The sequence below is a fragment of the Rhipicephalus sanguineus genome, chromosome 4 (assembly GCF_013339695.2).
Source record: "Rhipicephalus sanguineus isolate Rsan-2018 chromosome 4, BIME_Rsan_1.4, whole genome shotgun sequence".
Taxonomy (NCBI): Eukaryota; Metazoa; Arthropoda; class Arachnida; order Ixodida; family Ixodidae; genus Rhipicephalus; species Rhipicephalus sanguineus.
Genome location: NC_051179.1, coordinates 135,476,464 through 135,496,647, shown reverse-complemented (window position 1 = coordinate 135,496,647; position 20,184 = coordinate 135,476,464). Strand labels below are relative to the sequence as shown.

Here is a 20,184-nt window from a genome sequence, read left to right as displayed (position 1 = left end):
ACATCGACACCCACGGTACGTGGGTTCTGCCGAATTTTTCGTCTAAGTTATTTTTATTTGCGGTTTTTATGTATATATACATACATAAACGGGACATGACGGCGACGGCGAAAATCCTCCGTGAGTGTCCATATAATTGCTATCGCAATAAAATATGATACACAAGCACAGTCTAACACCAGTCTATGATGAACTACCAAGTCGCCCAATTGTCCGTCTTCCTGTGTTTGAAGCTGAAGTTTCTCGTTGGAACGAACAAAATGAAACATGTCGCACAAGTTGGTGTTTTAATAGGGACCATCAATTTGTATATAAAAAGGAGGTCATGACAAAGTTTTTACGGTGTAATATGATCTTATAAGGAAAACCTGAGGCTAAGATTCACCTAAGACGACTCGAAGGCGAAATCCTTGTTCTTTTTTTTTCTCAGTCGATGTATCATACCCGCCACCCTCGGCAAGCTTCATGGTTTTGCACTGCCTCCGTGATCGACCCACCTTTGACCAAGCTACGATGTCATGTGATGGCAGCATCAATTGACGTTGCTTCACGTGACGTGATGTCACACCCGAATTTGTGACGTCATGACGACGTCACAAAATATTGCGTAATGTCGCCACATGACATGATCATGACGTCATATGGTGAGGTCATAACGTGATCATTGGGCGTGGTGCTCAAAAACACAGGGAACCCATCCGCAATGTCGCGGTCGTTCCCTCCGTCCACGGGCTGTCGCAACGTATCAAGAAGGCAGCCGGACGCGCGGGCCCGGGTTCACTTAATGTTCCCGGCGCCTACCAAGCTGGGTTGAATGTGTCGGCTCGTGAATGGAAAGGGAAAAGGAAGTTCTACGTGTTCTAAGCAACACACAAAGCCCTTCACCAACTGTGCGACTTGTGTCGTCTATGAGATTCGGTGTTTATGCGGAAAGGTGTATGTGGGACAGACAGGGCGGTGCATCAATGATCGGTTTCGAGAACGTGCTAATTCTTAAACATTGGTTGGAAGGACTGTTGCCGTACATTGCACCAAGCATGGATGCAGCCCCGGCTTGTCTGACGTCCACCTCCTTAAACGCTATCGTTAAAGGCGCGCCAGAGATATATTTGAGACCTGTGTAATCAGTGAAAAGGGAAGATGTCTAAGAGCGTGCCGTCTCTTGATCATTAGACAGCAAAATCCGTTACCTGACGTCACGTCCATGATTGAAAAGTGTTACCTAATCTTTGTTCATGCCTTTTATTGGTTTTTCTTTTGTTTTTGATGTATATATTTTGGTTCCTTTCACTAAACCTTCAGTTCGCAGTCAGCGCCCGTCCTTGTGTGTTTCCTTCGCTTCGCCCCGTATCTCCGCTGTTTATTCGTTCTTTCAGAAATGCATACATGCCTAAAAGCACAAACTATGGTTTGTGAAATTCCGGCTGCAAACATATTTGTAGGAGCTTAAGATATGTCGCGTAGTTGGCCTTACGTGTTGTTATGTCATATGCTGTTTTCTCTCGTGCACATTTATGTTAAGTGTACAATCGGTTTCTCATCCCTCTGCCTCGTTTGTACTTCCGTTATGTGTCAGTATTAATGTATAGGGCGAAAAGTGAATGAGTGTGTTGAGTGTTTGTTTACTTTGCCCGAATATGCCTTTAAACTGAAGTGGTTAAATTGTGGGCCAAACGCTTACACTAACTCACCTTTCTCGACAATCGTAATTCAGGGACGTTCATCGCGTTTGCAAAGTACTGTTGCCGGTACGAGATCACCTTTAGCAACCGTTGTTATTATTTAAAGTTAGTTACTGTAACTAAAGCCAAATTTTACTATTTCAGTTATTACAACGTGTTCAACACAGATGAGAAGAATTTAGTAACCCAGAGTCTGCGATAGAGTACTGTTATTTAGAGCGCATGTTTCGTTTCTTACGTGGGAAGCACCGCACGTAGACAAGGAACAAAAGGAAAAAACAATTCGACAAGACAGCCGCTGCACTCAGCAACTCGCCCAACTATCATTTCTGAGAAAGCTTTGTGGTTTCTAAGTACATAATTGTGAGGAAACGCTCGCTTTAAATAACACGTTACTTGCATTGACGAAAATGTATATGTAATACTTTGTCTTCCCAGGAAAACTACCAGCAGCCACCAGTTGCCATACCCACAGCTCAGCATACGGCAGTTGGTCCTCGATTTCGATCTTTTCGTCAGCAGATACTTAAAGATCAAGAGGCGACACACGCTGTCTGGCGAAAGGAACTTTCTCGCTCAAGCAATGTGGCTTCACAGCAAGTGCAAATCAGCCCACCTCAACAAAAACGACGAAGATCAGCTTTCAGATTGGGCGGAGATCCTGGGCGCACTGCAGCTCAGCGCTTGGCCGTACTTGTCATTCGAAGGCGACATAGTCAACGTCGTTGCTGCAGGGGATCGCTACTTGATGCTGCGATCATTGTTTAGCGTGATTGTGCTTCGAAGTAACCACAGTAAGTATTCGTGCGATATCGTGCTCAAAGAGCCCGAAACGTATCTAAAGCGTTATTCGCGTAGGCCGAGGAGTAACCTCATGAAGCAATACGAGGATATAATTTTCGGCGCAATCATGCGCTACAGTAACCCATTCACGGGTGCCCTTGTGAGCAGGCAAATCTCGAAACTCGAAATGACACTGAAAAACCTGACTTACCTGGACGATGTGCGGCCTGAAACACTGGTTAAAGGCGTGACTGCCATCCGCATGCTACCCAAAAGCGATAGGTGGGACTGGTTGAAGTACATGGCGCTTCTCTTCCATGCCGAGCAAAATGTAATAGGATCCACGGTTGCAGTTGTGGAGGACCCAGTGTTTTTCAGTCAGTTCTCTTCCATTTTCGACATCGAGAACTACCGGACTGCAATCGCCAATTACGTCGGCTTCAAAGCCATGGTTACTGTCGCACCGCTGATGCCACCTGGCTACGCGGAGCTTTATGAGCTGGGCTACGGCTACGAGATTCTCAAGTTGGAGCCGCAGCTCCTCGCGTGCACGCTGCTATTAGAACATATGTACCGATACGGCGTTGGCATCGCGGCTAAGCTGACCCTGAGTCAAGAGTTCGCCAGCGTCTACCGGCGCCACCTCGACGCCCAGCTGCAAGACCTGTTCAACGAGACGCGCGTAGTATTTCGACAGATGCTCGGATTCGGTCAGTCATGGTTTTCTGCCAGCGACCTCGAGCAGGTTCTACGAAAGCTGGACAGACTGTCGATTGTTTTCGGCACGCAGGATAACTTTGTGCAATACGAGGAGTACCGGCAGACACCTCCATTGCCACGGGGACCGAACGACACGTTGCTCGGTACAGCATTCACAATGTTCTCGCGCGCATCCAGCTTATACTGGAATGCTTGGAATAGCCGATACACTACCGAGAGGGCCTACGATAACGCGTACCACATGTCCGTGTTCGACTGGGGATACGAGTACCAGCTAGGTAACAACCTCGTGTTCCTTCCGAATGCCATCGTAGCTTTCCTCACCACCGTCTCCAACAAGATCCCCTTCCAACAGTACCCTGTCGTTCTTGTTCACGTCGTTAGGGGTGTCCTCAAGGCTCTACTTCGAAGCAATTCGGCTTTTGTTGACGGTCACATTTTGCGCGGAAGTTGGTGGAGCGCCGCGACAGTGGACACTAGCGAGAACGCCACTAAGTGCATTCAGCGCCAATACCGGGCCGCAGCAGCAGCTGAGTTTGGTTGGGAGCAACCTTCCGAAGAAAGATGGAGTGTCGCACGCATCGAGGAAGCCTTTCTAGACAACGCAGTGCTGTTGCCCCTGTACGAACTTTACGAACGCGCGCTTAGCAGCCACAACGCCACGGACATGTTCTATCAGTTGCCCGACAGGCGGGTCACGATGAGGGAACTGTTCTTCTACAACTACGTGGTGGAATTCTGCGATGACGGCAACAACGAGTCGCGGAGAGCGCAGTACTGGCTGGGAATTACGCCCAGCAATTGGCGTGTGAACATCCCCCTCTTAAACTTTCCGATTTTTCGGAAGGCCTTTGCTTGCAGTGCTTGGAAGCAACCTCAGCAGTACTGTCACACGTGGAAGAACATCGGTTTATAGGCGATTTCGCACAACGGCTCTTAGTCGCCTGCATACAATCGTAAAATTGATGACGTGCGAACTTTTGCTCGGTAAATGTTGCTGATATCAGTCAAGCGCAGTCTATATTCTGTGCAAGAAATGTGTAAAAGATTATTGACGTTGCTCATGTTACAGTATAGCGATTACGTTATTGGGTAGTGGGTCATATCGTTTACTTCTGTTTTGCCTGCCCGAAAAATTGCTGCCTGCCTGAAAATTGTCGTGTCACTACATCATCATCATCATCGTCAGTCTGACTGCACCCATTTCTCTTCCATGTATCTAATTATTTTGCTCCTGTGCATGCTACCGCCAAGTTGTCCTCACGTTATCAGTACGTCAATACACTGATTTGCTAATTGCAATACGAACACTATGGCTGAATCGGCTTGAGCTTTACTGTGAATAAGTTCTTTCTGGTCACTTGGACCGTTCATCTAAGCATAACGCTGCGCTTACAAAACACCAACTCGCCCGAACAGCAACACTTCTTAATAGCGCTGGAGTGACACTGTGGCAGAGAAAGAAACAGGCACGTGTATGACCTCCGTTATTCTTTATTCGATGTATCCCGTGTCTGCCACGCCATTTTGTACCAAAGGGTCGACATATATTCAAAATACGTCACAGCACCTTTCTCACGCTCCGTTACAATTCTTTCTCGCAAACGTGACGCGCACTCGTTATATAAACAGGTTCATGAGCACTGACTCACCTTCGCATCGTTCGTGCGAAAGCAACACTTTCGAAAAACGCAGTCGTTTCAAATTGAAGCTAGAGAATTGCTCATGGCGCACATGATTCAGAGCAGGCATACTGCACAGTTCCGGCCAAAAATATTGCAATTCAAACACTCGCACAAAATATATCTTTCTTTCGCCTGCACCTTATTGCACGCTACTGAGCGCTCTGTCGCTTAAGACAAAGAATAAACGCTTCACAAACTTCTCACAGTGTCGTTTCGCAGTGATCAAAATACAAGAAATGATGAATGCTACATGCACATTGGGGCAAAGAACTATGACACCAACAACTTTTGGAGCATTTCCTGGTGTGCCGCTGGTTTTAAAACGTGCGCACAGAAATTCTCGGACTGACTCATACAACAAGCGTGCAACTCTGCACGTGAATCTTGGTCATATTAAGTTGGATCGCATTCTAGGCAGCTGTAAGCGCTCAACAGACTTACATGCCAAAAGAGTTCGGAGAAGTGTCACACGTGCTAAATATCGAAATTTCCAGTTCTTTTTTTCATCAAGAACAGCATAGGCACTACCAGCACCACGTGAGTTGATCCTAAATAAAGGCTCTACAAACCGCCTTCTCTATTGTTGCGTGCCAACTTACCAAGACATTGCGTGCACATAAATCTCGCTTTGTAGCTCACACTTGGTCAGATGTGCGGAGGGCGTTTCGTTATTTGCTAACGTGAGATCTGGCGTACCACAACAGCCATTCGAAATCGCTGCCAGTGGAAGTTCGCGAATGATAATAATACATATTACACTGCGCACAGATATTGCGGTCTGTGTGAAATGAAATCGGAGGTTTTTCCCTCCGTTAAATCGAGTGATATTAAATATTTGCACACGAACACCTCGCGAACACGTTTCACGTTGAGCTAAAACAGTATGCCTTTACAATTGGCATTAGTAGAGGATGCCTTCACATTTGCCTGTGGCTTGAACAATGCGCACGCACCAGTCAGGTATCCGGGCGCTTTTCACTCGTGCAAGAGGTAAGTTCAGTCACTGAGTTTCAGCGTGCCACGTGAGCGTTTCAGAACACTATAGCACATTCCAGGAGCACGGCGCGTAGACCGGGTAAGAGACGAAGCGCACCAGGACAGGGCAGTAGAGTCCGAGCAGTGTGCTGACGCCGGCAAGAACCGAAGCCCATCCCAGCCGGCAGTGGCCGAGCGAAAAGGCTCCCGACTCGTCGCCGCAGTGAGCCTGTGCGAAAGCAGTGGCCAGGAACCAGGGAAACAGCAGAAGGGCGGTCGCCTGCAGAATCACTGCGATCATGGAATGGGGGTGGGGAGAGGTCACAAAAATAATAGTATAATATGAGCTGCTTTTCGCATATGAAACTAGCTGACAAGAAAGATATGATAATATTCAAAACACACGTTCACTTTCAAAAAGTGTTGCACAGATGGGTCAATGGATGGTGTTGAAGCGGTATCCGTAAATAATTTTCGATTCACAATGATTCCAAATTCCCTAATTCGACGTGACCGTTGTACATGACGGGTTATAGCGCTCATGTTCAAAATTTATCATGTTTTTGGCTGTGAATGAGCTATTCGCTTGAAATTTAAAAAAAAATAATAACAGTAATTCGTTGAAAGCTAGCGCTCATTCGTGTTTGTTGCCCTCTTTTCTCTAAACGTGTTTGGGCTTAGCATTGCTGAGTACGGAGTGCCAGTTAGCTCGAACCCCCTTTTGCAAAGTAAGAGAGGAAGGCACGCAGGGACGACCACTTGTCCCTGTACGCCCCTGTCATTGTTGCTTACTCTTCGCGCTATCTTTTTATAACAATCTGCCTTTAAATAAACAAGTCGTTAAATAATGGGTTGCGTTTCAAATGAAATGTTGCTAAATATTCGGTTTAATATTCGGAGATTCGTTCACTATTCCGAATGTCCGTTTTCATTCGGTAGTTTCAGTATTTGAACGTGCATAGATTTAATCATTTTATCGCACATTGTGACTAATCGGAACAACGTTACCGGACTTGCAATTTACGAGCACATAGGTGGTGACATGTTGTAATCGGCACAGAATAATTATTATTGAGGCTTATATGGCACTATAACGCCATTAAGAACTTTCCGTAATCTCGCCATCGATAGTGTTTACCAATAGCCACGTTTATATTCCGCGCTGTCAGCGAAACAGAAAAATTATGATGTTAAGCCGCTCATAAAATTGTGAAATAATTCGCACATAAACATGCTCGGTTCCAGAAGTCAATAACACAGTAGACCAAGAACTCAAAGACAGCAAAACAAGCGAGCGGGACACTGCGCTACTTTCTTCATCTGTGTTTATTGGCGCTAGTCTGTTAATAATACCATACCAACTATGCCATGACTTTGTACTTTTGAATTGCAATATGTAATTTTGCAGATAAGTGCTAAATAGTAAGGCCATATGTTCGAAGCAATTCACGTTCCGCAGTAATTCATGAATTATTTGCATTGTTCTAATTCGGTGCGTTATTTCGCATTCTGCGCATTGTTATCTACGCATGGGCACTTCTTTGTCCGATGCTTCTTCACCTTTGTCCTAGTGAAATACACCAGTGCTTAGAAAAAAGCTTTCCCCTCGTGTTCCAGTTGTGCGTCTTTTACATCTCTGGGGCGTTCGACCCACAGGATTATATATTAAGGCATTCCATTTTTAGCATGCGTAATGCCATTCTTTGAAACGTGCGCATATTTTTCGATTGCTTTTAAGAAGCATCGGTTGGCAGTTACACAAATCGTTGCCCCTTAATTGGCCATTGTGCTTAAGCTTCAGAAGTAATCCAAAACGTTCATGGAAGATCGACATGACAAAGAAGTTGGAGGGACGCACAGGGCTTCCGTCTGAGAATGTGCGCGATCACTGCAAGAGATCACAGAACCGAGAATTTAACAGTTCGAGGGAAAGAGCAGTTGACAATTAGTAAACACTTCTCATGCATGTCTAAAAATATACTAGGAACCCTCTGAGTACTGTTCTTTTTTTTTTGTTTAAATAAAACATGAAAAAATCGCAGATGCATTGACTGTGTATACTACTTAACGCTGAGAACTTCAGTGTTGCTCAAAATTAAAACGAAAAAAAAATATCACTGGGACAAAGAAGGAAACATCAAACCATGACTCATCACAACGATATAACGGCTCATCGCGGGCGTAAACATAAGCCGCGATGTAGAAAAATACTACAACCTCCACAAGACTATACGCACGTGCAGCTCAAGTTCCATGCTTAAATGGCAAAACTAGCCTATTTAATGACTTTTAGGAGTTACCGCTGGCATTACTGTGAGTGTGAAACGGAACTCCTCGAAGAGAAGTAGCGGGGACCCTGGTTAAAGGAAGGGAGAAATCGATTATGCCGAAGTCTCCGCGATCTGCTTGCGGACGTCTCAATGAAGGGCGCATTGGCACAAAACGCGGCTGGGTGAAAGGTGCTACACCCTTGCAAGGCAAAGAAGCCAAGCCCTTAATACGGGTGAAAGGGCGCCACGCTTGCGGTGAGTCAGCTAGCAATCCTGTTGATCGGGTGCAGAAGCCACGGGTTCGTGCCCAAGAAGGGTGCGGTGGCGGCAGGGGTAGAGGGCAGGGATGCCTGCGGAGGGAGGGGGAGATTCCAGAGGTCGGTCCGGAAGCAGGGGGATCTCCCGTCGCCCCCATCGCGTATTGCCTTGCACAATACAAAGAGTGCAGGATTGCGGGGAAAGATTAAAGCTATTCGGGTTGTAGACCTGTCTCGTTCGGCATTCGGCCTCCTTTATCCGCCTGAAAGATGGCTTTCTCTCGAGGACAAAGCACAGAAGTGCAGAGGTCGAGTCATCGCTCCGTGCACCCAGCGTTCGCGCGATGGATAAGTTTGAGTGCGGGGTGCCTGCCCCGTAATCATAGTGAGAGATGGGCAGGATTACCGTTTGCATGAATTAGACGGGGCCGTGGAGCAAGTGCGCCTTTCGTAGTGCACTTGCTGTTGATAGATGGCGTGAGAAGAATTGGTAGCCAAAATAATTCAATTGGCACCGCCTGAATAGAACTAGAGTGTCTCGTGTGACTTGCATTTATTACCTTGTCGACACTGTGATTATAAAAGTGACAGAAGGGACAGCATACATTGTGAAATAACCATGCTTATGATGCGGCCTCATTTGAGAGAGTACCTAGTTCTGCACCAGGTCGCTATAAGATGCATATTTCTGGTCTCAAGGAAAGGAAGCACTGCCCAGAGGGTAGGAGAAAAAAGGTACTGCTTGAAAACTCTTAGATTCAGAAGATACAAAACTTATGCGTAGCAGAATCAATCTGCATGTGGCGATGCACAGCCCACTCACGACTAGTGAACGAATGACGAAAGGTTCTCTATGAGAATTAATCTTTCTATGGTCCATTATCTTCTTTCAGTTCGCTGCATGCAAACTCAGACGGGATGATTGCAGTAGGCGATATTATTTGATGTTGGTTTAACGTTATGATAATCTCATAAGTTGCCTTGAATAATGCCAAAACACATTGCCGAAAAAGATAAGTGAAACAGTCCGTCCAGTCATGACTTATCGTGTAGGAACTTCACATCCTGAAAATCAAGTGCAACACAACGAACCTGCACCTATCTTTGGTATCTCTAGTAAGGTGCCTCTCACATGAAGTATAACAAAATTAACTGACCTTATTGTTGTAGTTCTTTTTTCTGAAGGCGTATACAACTTATAAACGCTGCATTTTCTCTTTTGTTTATATTTATTGTGTAGAAATGAAACGTGAAGCAGTGTATTTTACATATATGAACAGGCGATAGACGCGCTGGCTGTGATTTACGCCAGTACCGTGCTTTCTTCTGGGCGGCACATCACAGCGATCGCCAAGCAAACCATACTCAACAACCATATGAGAAAGCGGATTGGGCAAACGAACGACAAGTAACAAGAAAACCTAAACAAGTATTAACTTGTTTAAAATGTACTTGTGGGTTAGTTGGGTAAACATTACATCCTATGGCAACGCACAGAAAGTTAAAGGATGTGTCGTGCTTTCGCCCGGTAACAGACGACAAACACACGACCTTTAGCGCGCAAGGGGACACGTGTTTCGTTTCGCCCTTTTACCCGGTGTGCGTTGCCATATATCACATAACGACTAACAAGGTAGTTGCCGCGTCGCTTGTTTTGAGAGCCTTACCATCGCACTGTGCAAGCGCTTACATAGCGAAAGAGTTTTATACCTAGCGGGTGTGCTTCAGGACGTAAAAAAGGGTTAGTACATAACCACTTGTAAGTTCTAAGCTGCCTAATTTCATAATAATTAAAAAATAGTCTGACTAGATATTTGAAAGCTCAAGGTAGAACTTGCAAACCTGGTTATTAGAACTAAGGCCGAATTCACAAAACTTCTCTTTCATTTCCATTGGTCAGACGGCTTCGCTAATGATATGTCCCGCACTGTGATTGGCTTAAACATTTTATTACAAAAATTTTTTGGCGAAAGATACTTTTGCGAATATGGACCCTGATTGCTTGGTTACTGACCAAAATTAGAAATGAAGTATTGTTTGACATAATTGATACAAGAGAACGAACTTCTCTTGCGTTCTCCTGGAGTACTAGTGCTTGTGTCGAAACTTCTGAAATATACCTCGCATATCAGCGTATGATGATTTCAAAAAACCAACAGACAGCCTCAATAGAAGGCACAGGAGCACGGCAACAAGGTGCTGCGTGCTATCAGTTATAAGAACTGCGCGATTAGCGTTTCAGTGTTGGCTAATGATTAAGCTGTGTGGCACAGCAGAAGGTTTAACTCCGTCGTGACCTCCTTCATTAATAAATGGGAACAAAGAGTGTGTTTTGCTTGGCAATCGCTGCGAACTATCTGATGAGGCTTGTCGGATTTAGAAACAAACTTTGAAATATGCTCCCTGCAAGAAAAGAATGTTCCACATCGGACATCAGCGTTTACAATAGGTTGCTTTGGAAAGAACATTATTTCAAGACACTTAAGCATGAGGCATACAACCCAGCGACTCATAAAGAGAAAACATTGCCAAAGGTCACTGATATGTGCGTATAATGCTACCCAATGTGGGGCAGGCTGCATGTTTATTGTACGCTGGTTTTAATAGTTTCTCCCTCTAGATCGTAGGACATTGGCAAGAACAATAAAGACCGCATTAAATTCGCGTATGCTGTATACGGCTGCTCAGCTTATGTCCGCTTAGAATGCTCGAACAGAGGAACCTTACGGAAGTGCGACACCTTTAGCCTAGTACAGAGCTGCAGGATCTTAAATTTTGTGCACTGTGTTCTTAACACGCCCATTATCGAAAGTCTCTTCCAAACATTCAAGTTCTTGATTGCAGATGCTGAATTCCGCGATCTGCTTCAATTTAACTTTCTTTCTCACACTTTGCAATTGTATTCATAGCGGTCCACCGGTCGCGCAAAAGCATTCAAGTGGCCCGCATATCCTTTGAAAGTAAAATCTAAATTTACCCACGGCAGACAAAAAGTGAGGTTCCTGCTTGTTACGTAGGAACCAACTAGCCCAAAAGTCTGTTCTCTTGAATTCCTACTTGTTGGCTGTTGGCATCAAACTTAGAGAGCCTTATGCTAGTTAAAAGACCGCCGGAGAATTGCAGTGAGCAGGTAGCCTGCATTTGCGCAGTACCAAAAATATAAAAAAAATCAAAAGGTTCGGTGTCCTTATAGACCAGAATTTTTATCGCTTGCAGGGGCAGCCACCTTTGCTCAGCGGCTGCTGCTTACGGGGAACGGACAGCTACTCTAGTATATTATTCTAGTACACTATATACTCTAGCATCAACCTGTTATCACATGATGGTCGCCAGTGCTCGCTTGCCAGCAGCTGTGACGTAACCATCCCGCAGCCTCTACGCTGGCCTCGCCGACATATGACAACTGGGTTCACGATTACGCATGCTCGCTCTGAATGTGCCCGCGAGATTAAAAAAAACCAGGCCTGCGCTGAAACCGCAGCACAGTCACAGCGAAAGCTGAAAGAGCGGCGTTTCTTAAGCACCGTTGTAAGCTCTCTTGGGGCTACTAATACAAGTACACTAGCAAGGTACCCACTACGCCATAAATCACAATTTTTGTGAAGTTCGGAAGCACCTACTAAGCCATTATCCGTCATTCTGCGGAGAAGCGAGGCACCAGCTACACGTCTGTAAGCATTATGTGCACTTTGTTGACGCGACGACTGATGACGATGAAGAATTATGGCTCAACCCTTTGTAATGGGTTGGAAGCTTTAAGCGGCCCACCAGTTATATAATTTACATTAGGTGACGCCCGGTCGCTATGTCCCTCTCCCGCCATACTGTATAACATACATTGACGTGGGAGAGAGGGGGGGGGGGGGGGGAGGGCGAAGAACTTTACTGAGACACCGAGTAAATGGATCATGCGTTCATGGGCTTCCTTGGCAACTAATACAAGTGCACTTGCGAGGAACCCACTCTGCTATAAATCATTGCAATTTTTTAGAAGTAGGAAACCAGTCATTATGCCATTTTTCGTCATTCTACGGAGAGCCGTAGTACCTGCTAAACGCATGTAAGGCATTATGCGCACTTTGTTGATGCTGTGCCTGATGACGATGAAGAATTATGGCGGAGCCCGCTTTATGGGGTGGAAGCATTGAACAACCTTCTCGTTGCGCAATTCGCATTTTGTGACGCCTGATTACACAATTCGCGCTGTGCGACGCTCGGTGTTTATTTTACTCTTCTACCACGCTATATTGCATATGTTAATGTGGTTCCTTCCCGACATGAAGCCTGTATAAGACCGTTTTGAAAAGCAGTTTCAAGCACCGGCAAGGCTCAGAGGTTGAATACTGGGCTCCCACGCAGAGGGCTCAGGTTCGAACCTCGTTCCATCCTGGAATTTTTTTCTTATTTCGAGCGATAGTGGTTACGGACACCGGCGGCGGCGGCGGCGGCAGACAACTGCGGCGCCAAAAACGGCCGGTGAAATGATCTCATAACAGCTTTCGCTGTAAAATAATGTGGTCTATTGAATACCTGCTACAAAAAGACTAAAAAAATGAGGATCCATTCCTCTCTATTATGGTAGATGATCAGCGAAGCTGTTAAATACACGTCACAAAGGCGACATGGAATTTCGAACCATTTCCGATCAAACATTCTACAACTAAATTCGAAATGCTTGTCTAGATAATTTTTTTTTAACTTATCGTGCTGTATTTTAATGCGCTCCATTTGAGCAGTACGCGTCTTTTTGCCGCGACATGCGCTGTATTTTCTGGCTTGCCGCGTGTGCTTGGCGCTTCATGCACGGTATTGAGGAACCACTTGAGCAGCATGCGTCTTTTTGCGGCATTCTCACTTTCGCGGAATGCGAAATCTCGTAGGGCTTGCCGCATCTGTTGGCGTTTGACGACCATATCTTGCCTTCTCTGGTTCTAATGAACCAATGGTGAGTAGTGGGGTTTGCCCCATTTCTGTGGCAAATACATTCTTGCTCGCCAACAAACGGTAAGCCCTAGCTATACACACGTTATCTGTAACAGTGTCCGTAAGCCTGTAGTGCGAGAAGCTTTTCATGTAAGTATCGCACAGGCTCATCGTATATTGCTGCACATGAACTTGAGAGCAATAAATTTTACGCCACACAGTCACTACACATTTTTGTACGATAAACACTGTGAACGGCTCATTAACCAATTTACATGTCTTACCTGGAGCGCGAGAACTAGAGGTTGGTACGCATGCCGTCACATTCCTCACAGTAAATGCGCGCCTTCTAAATGCGAAGCATTCCTTAGCGAACCCAAGACACTTCTATCTATCTATCTATCTATCTATCTATCTATCTATCTATCTATCTATCTATCTATCTATCTATCTATCTATCTATCTATCTATCTATCTATCTATCTATCTATCTAGCGGCCTACGTCTGGGTGCTCTCGTGATCGCCTCCATACCTTGGTGTTCACCAAAATTGGCATGGGAGGGTAAGAGAGTTTGTTGAATACCACTGTCTGGTAATGACATGAATAACGTGAAAATCCTGTCGCATGCGTCGTCAAACCCTTTCCTCCAGACACGTGTGGCACATACCCATATACCACGGGCCACAGTAAGCGGGTATACGCCACAGGTGACTGACAGTTTATATCTTCTCAGGAACGGCGAGAATAGACATTGGTAATTTAAATGCGAGAGCGTAAAGGAACAGCGACATCAGCAACGTTCACCCGACAAATGCAAGGAATAAAAATCCGGATACCAGCAGGAATCGTACCCAAGCATTCTGCGTGGCAGTCGGGCATCCTACCACAGAGCCACGCCACGTCTTGGAACTGCTTTTGAAAAAGACCCTATGCAGGCGTAATGTCGTGCAGCGTCAATCGTGGTTGCAGTGCTTTCTATCTAATTTTATTGCGAAGCAATAAACATTACATTTGTATTCCTATGATTTAGCAAGCTATATTCAAACGTTGCTCGACCCCGGAGGAATACTCTAACGAAAGTTACGTATGACATTTCACACCTTAAAATGCACTTCGTTTCGATAATACTGACGTCTGTGCTCTAAAGTGAGTGCTGATGTTACGTCAGGCCATAAGTTACCCTTTTAGCGCCAGTGTATTCGACGTGCCCGTTAAGGCCACGATGTGCAAGCAACTACTACGCTTACAAAAACATGTCGATTCACCTCGCAACGTTTGGCTCAAAGCCAAGAAATGCAGCTACGACAGCTCCTTGCTGATTGCTTCGCATGAAACCGATTGTCACAAGGCGTAGGATCTGCCTATTTTTTTTTTTTTCAGCTGGCAGGGTTTCACAAATATTCAGCATGGAATCATATGAATACATGTCGCTAGAACACGTTGTCGGACGCCGAAGAAGCTGCGCGGTTTAGGTACATTTGACTTGCGAGCGGCTGCTTTCTTTCGCCACGTGATCCTTTAAAGCTTCACATCACTTAGCAGGGAGACATTGAGCAGGCGAGGACATAATGCTCGAATGGTCGCGCGCTCGTTTCTCTCTTAAGAACACTGTGTCAAATAGCTCTGCAGAAAACATTCCTGTTGATTTGTTACTTATCATACCACAATTTGGCAAACAGGCAAAATATGCCTCATGCTCTAAGTATTTTATATACTGTACAAAACTATACCGTGCTTCTATTCTTGCTGGCTAGTTAGCAACACCTTACGATCATGGATGTTGACATAAGTAGTCGGCAAAATGACAAAAGCAAACAGACGAAACATTTCAGAGAACGAACTTGTGCCAGACAGATAACATAGAACACGAAAATCACAGCAGTGACGCAATTTGGTGATCATCCGAATGAACTAGTCTTCGTTAGTACGTTCACTATTTTCGCGTGCTACGCGACGCTCATGACGCCGTCAAGTGTGCACGCGTCTGTGCGTAATGTGCTATACAAAATATTTCCGCGAAAGCTTCGCACCATGTCAGCACTTCGACATACATTTCCCACCCTGCGCTGGTGCTTTATTCATGAGCGTACGGAATGCGTATTCACGTGCGGCTGTCGGTGTATTCGTCTCGCTCGAGTTAGCGCGACTATACTCCTGTTTTTACACAAAGCCGTGGCTGCAAATGTATCCAGAAACACGTGCCTGCTCTTTTTGACACCATTGATGTTGTTTGCGCGCGTAAACGTTGCCGCATGGTAAATGCGCCGTCGCGACATGCGCCAACACATTTAGTAAACAGCAGGAAAGCTTCAACTTGGAACAGTTGGTACGCCATTCTAATGTTGTTGCGCAGATAAGAATGCACACGAGGAACACGATGGCTTGCGAAAAAAAAAGAACAAAAAACTGACTTGCTTTCATGAATGTTTCGTGCATATCTTTGACGTGCTTTTTCGAGTAAACAGTTGAAAGTTTGCGCACCACTTGTCCTGTCACTTTTTTCGTTAGGCCTTAGTGCATTTTCATCAGCGCAACAACATCACTAGAAACAGCAGGAACAAGATCACTGAACTTTTCGTTCTAAAGGGATTCTTCCCCCAGGAGCATTCATTCATTATATTTGGCGGCAGAATTTCTTAAAAGGTGTTCCTACCAAATGTTCCATCGTAATATGTTTTTGTGAATACGGACTGTAGTGTGAAACGTAAGCGGTGTAATGGATCTACTTTTGATAGTGTTATGTAATGGTGCTTCGCGTACAACGTCTCCAGGTGTAGTCTCATATCTATAGCTGAATCATATGCTATGCATTGCAGGCGGCACATCCATAAAAAAACGAGTGTGTTTTGCATTAAAACTGAACACTGACATTAAACAGAGCACTGACGTGCATATAGAACCGTAAACTGCGATAGGCAAAATGACATACCCGTAGCAACTAAAAAGACTAAGGATAAAATACTACGCAGTTCAAACAAAGGAAGAAACGAATAAACAACGAAACGAGATGAATGCGCCTGTTTCGAAAAGGTTTACGCTTACAGAAGACGATACTTGTTGCGCTTACACATCAATGAGAACTCAGGGCTTTGCCGCTCAACAAATGTTGTCTCTCGACAATTTCCGCAGAAGCATTTCGGCGTGCTAAACAAAAATGTGCAGCACGACGCACGTCTGCAATATGTGATGTGAGAAGCACTTCACAACACTATATTGTTCATTGCGTAACTACCGAGAAAAGACCGGATTTGTTCCTGAAAATGGCCGCGCGCAATGGGCACTCCAGTTCAGGCTGCCCAATGCCGGCCGGAAATGAGCTCTGCTGTGCAATCTGCGCTGTTGCGAGTGGCTCTCTCCGAGAGATCAATCTCAATTTTCTCGCACCAGCTGCGAAGCAGGAGGGCGATGTATTACGGACGCAAAGCGCTATCTTCTCGCCATCGTAATTTCGCTGATGGGTTCTGCCGGGTGTTAAATCCGGTACGTGTAACCTACTTTCGCGTTGTACACCAAACTTTGTCGGTCTTGAAGTATGTGAACAAAGAGGCATAGGAAAATGTGGTGGTTGTATAAGTGTAACCGATGCGAATGTTGTCAAAGCTCCAAACTTAAAGCTCGTTTGAAAACAAATAAGAATATTCTGTTCACCTGATCCGAAAAGGAACGACGGAAATGTATTGTTTTCTTTCAAATAGGAAACATAGTCGGTATTGTGGAAGTCACGATATGTTTAGTCCAGTCATAGTTAAAGCAAATACATTTTGAAATTGCTTAGACCTTTCTGTCAAACCTGTCACGGAACGGACGTCACCGCGGCGTTATAATTGTACAACGAGGAAAATGTTTCGACAATACAATGTAGATGAAAGGCCAGTAGCACATACACCTACAAATGTGTCTGCTTCTTGCCACAATGCAGAATTAAGAAAAAGTATCCCAAGAGATGGCGTCGACCGTAAAACGATGAAAGCAAGAAAATTACAAATAAGAACACTGTTGCCAGATTATGGGTAGGTTCCCATATGCGTAACTGCGCGTCTCACTACTCTCCAGTTAGCTTCATGCAGGCAAATATCGATTACAGAGGACGGAGAGTCTCGGTGGGCATTTTAGCAAATGCGCCCATAAAACAGTGCAGTTATTCGTAGAGTCGGGCAAACCGTGACTGCGGTATGCGGCGCCACAACCTTGACGGAGTCAACGAACTCATAAATTCGCCAAGTACGTTTTTACTACCTTTGATAGCGGTCTCTTCCTTTCATCGTCAGCAGTTAAACTCTCGCCTTTTAATGATACACTTTGGAAAGCATTCGCTTCCGCGTCAGCCTGGTGGCACTTTCGGTTCACTTTTTGTGCGTCATTTTTTTCGCGCCTAGTAGGTCTGAGGTTTTTCCAGCCTGGCTGCATGCCCTGGAAGAGGGAACGATAAAAGCATTGCACACTAATGCTGCTCTACACTATAGACAATTAAACACGCACGCTTACCAACCTGAATCATGCGCTGTTGTTTCTGTCGCATTGAAGTATCTGTAGATTTCTCGGTAGTATCAGCTCAACTATAAATTATATATAGACAACGTTTCTTCCACAAGCCAGAGCACCGCAATGTGGACAACAGCTTTGAGTCACCACGTTAACACAGATATGGCTTGAGTCAACGATCAAGGAAAAAAGAGGAAAATGCATATAAATTGGCAAGCTCAAGTGCCGGCTGGGTACCCTTGCCACTGAAGGGAGTAAATGCAGTAAAATAGTGATTAGAGCAGCTAACGTATGGAGTAATAAGTTTACTTTGCTTAAGACTAGAAAAAAAAATGATGTTATGCTGCACAAGATGCTCGCTAAAGCAGACATCGGCAAAAATAACGGACTTCTTAGACATGTTCTTTCCATCTGATTTCGCTGTCTTGTCTCAATATACTGCAGTCTGTCCCTTGCCAGTCAAGCATGACGTACATTCACGCGACATGCGTATTTTGCAGACTTCAGCAAATCTCAGACGTTCCCGCGTTCTTGCTAAAGCTAATGACAAGTCTTAAGGTCCCAATGTCTCATCAGTGAACACAGGGATAACACGTAACACTATGCCACAACTCGCAGTTCATTTCCGTATTACGCCACCTGTGCATGCTGCTTCAATTTTTCCAAACAGTCACGCATTTAAATAAAAGCCCGAATATGAAGAAACAGCCAGATTGTTATCCCTGGAAGACCAGACAGTAGAACCATTATTCTACAATGCCGTTCGGTAATCCTGAGGAACAGTGAAAACGTATGCATCTTACCACCAGCTGCTTGAGCATGCCCTATGACAGCCGCAGCAGCCACTCTGTTCGCTGTTCCGTGCATCGCCAGCGAGAGGATCGCGAGCACGGCCCCGATGCAGAGCACCGCCGAGCCAGAGCTGAACAGCAGGAATCCGGCGCGCCACGTGGCCGAAGGGAATCTGGCACCCGCATGCGGCTGCTCGTGGCCCGGGGGTGCGTCGTCGAACCTGAAGCACAGTGCGTCACCCCTCGCCGCCACACCGCCGGCGTTATTGTCGTCGGATTCTCGGTAGCAGGCACCGTAAAGACCCAACATGTACGCCAGGTCATCGGGGTCGTAGGTCAACGGAGGTCTATACACGTCCGTCCGCTCGCGGACCAGCCACTCTGGTTGAACGAGGCTCACGAGACTCATGAGAGCCACCAAAGTGGAGAGCAGCGTCCAGGCCACGGACACTGGCCATGATGTCTTGTAGCGCAGCACGTGCACGTGCGGCGGTGCCAGGAACAGCGCGGAGCCGTCGATGTCAGGAGGACACAAAATTGGGTGCACCGCACAAAGTCTGCGAGCGATGTCGTCCACTGTCGGCTCCAGGCCTTCAGGTGCGCGAGGCTTATTTCCTTTGCGGATGATCATTGATACTTGTCAATTTAAGCCACGTCCTCTAATGTCAACGGACGGATATCGCTGTTACATTGAAGTTGTAACGACCGTCACATTTATTAATCAAGCTGCTTATTAGGATATATATCTTGTCTCATGTAAAACATCCTCTCAAGATGCGCATGCAGTACTTTTTCAACTCGATCTATTCATCTCAGATTGGTACCGACTCTTAACAATACAATATTATTCTACTATTCGTAATAACGTTTGTTGAAGTTAGCAGGGTCAATGCCCGTGGTAATAAGCATATCGAGGCACTGTGCTCTGTTTTCTGCTCATGAGAGAATTCCAAGACAACAGAGATATGCTACAGAACGCCTCGAAATGTTCATAAAACTCATGTTGTGTCCTTGGAATTCCCTTGTTAAACCAGCACAATTCAATTTGCAACACGATTCAAACAACACACGGAATCACGCGAAGCTCATTTGTACTTGTTTCGTGGAAAGGTGTACGCTTTCAAAGCGCCTCTCTTCCTTATACATAGGCAAAACAGCTCAATTACGAAATCGTGCTTCGAGAAGGAATGACGTTCACTGCCTCAATGTTTGCAGGGGGCTTTTTACAGAACTCCACTCAATTCACACTCAAGAATTCTAATGACTGCACCCACAGCAAAAGCATCCGCCGGTGTCCAGTGCGCAATAGCTTGGTCGAAATCCGACGTCGGTGCTACCGGGCAGTGCACGACCGAACGCTATCGAGCCGTCCACCAACGTATTCCGCTTTGCTGCAATCGTGAAGCCACAAGAATCCCACCGTCTTAGCGCATCGCTGTGAGCACTCAACTGGAGCGAAAACTTGACGTAGCGCTCAAAGCGGCGGTCGAGCGGCGTAGCACTGCGGAATCCTCTTCCGTGCGAGAGGCGACGCGCGTTGAGCGCTGCAACGGCGCAGAACGCCGCTGGCGCGCCACTGCTCCCTCGATCCCCAGCGTGCAGCCGGGTTCCTTG

General features: G+C 45.8%; 2 protein-coding genes across 2 annotated transcripts; one reads left to right on the top strand and one right to left on the bottom strand.

Moving 5' to 3' along the window:
• Nucleotides 1-2,592: 2,592 nt before the first annotated feature.
• Nucleotides 2,593-4,101, top strand: LOC119391617 (uncharacterized). The gene has a single exon (XM_037659285.1). The coding sequence runs from the start codon at nt 2,593-2,595 to the stop codon at nt 4,099-4,101; it is 1,509 nt and encodes a 502-aa protein (XP_037515213.1).
• A 571-nt stretch (nt 4,102-4,672) lies between these two features.
• On the bottom strand, nt 4,673-19,845 carry LOC119389013 (LHFPL tetraspan subfamily member 6 protein). Its single transcript, XM_037656309.2, has 2 exons — nt 18,583-19,845; nt 4,673-6,136 (listed from the first exon to the last, which is right to left on the bottom strand). The coding sequence occupies exons 1-2, from the start codon at nt 19,199-19,201 to the stop codon at nt 5,910-5,912; spliced, it is 846 nt and encodes a 281-aa protein (XP_037512237.1). The 5' UTR covers nt 19,202-19,845; the 3' UTR covers nt 4,673-5,909.
• Between the last annotated feature and the right edge of the window lie 339 nt (nt 19,846-20,184).

Bases quoted from the DNA above. Each gene is read 5' to 3' on its own strand.
- LOC119391617 (XM_037659285.1), top strand. From the start codon at position 2,593: ATGCGCTACAGTAACCCATTCACGGGTGCCCTTGTGAGCAGGCAAATC.
- LOC119389013 (XM_037656309.2), bottom strand. From the start codon at position 19,201: ATGATCATCCGCAAAGGAAATAAGCCTCGCGCACCTGAAGGCCTGGAG. The intron at 6,137-18,582 runs GTAAGATGCATA...CCATGATCGCAG, and splicing joins GCATGCTCAAGCAGCTGGTG to TGATTCTGCAGGCGACCGCC.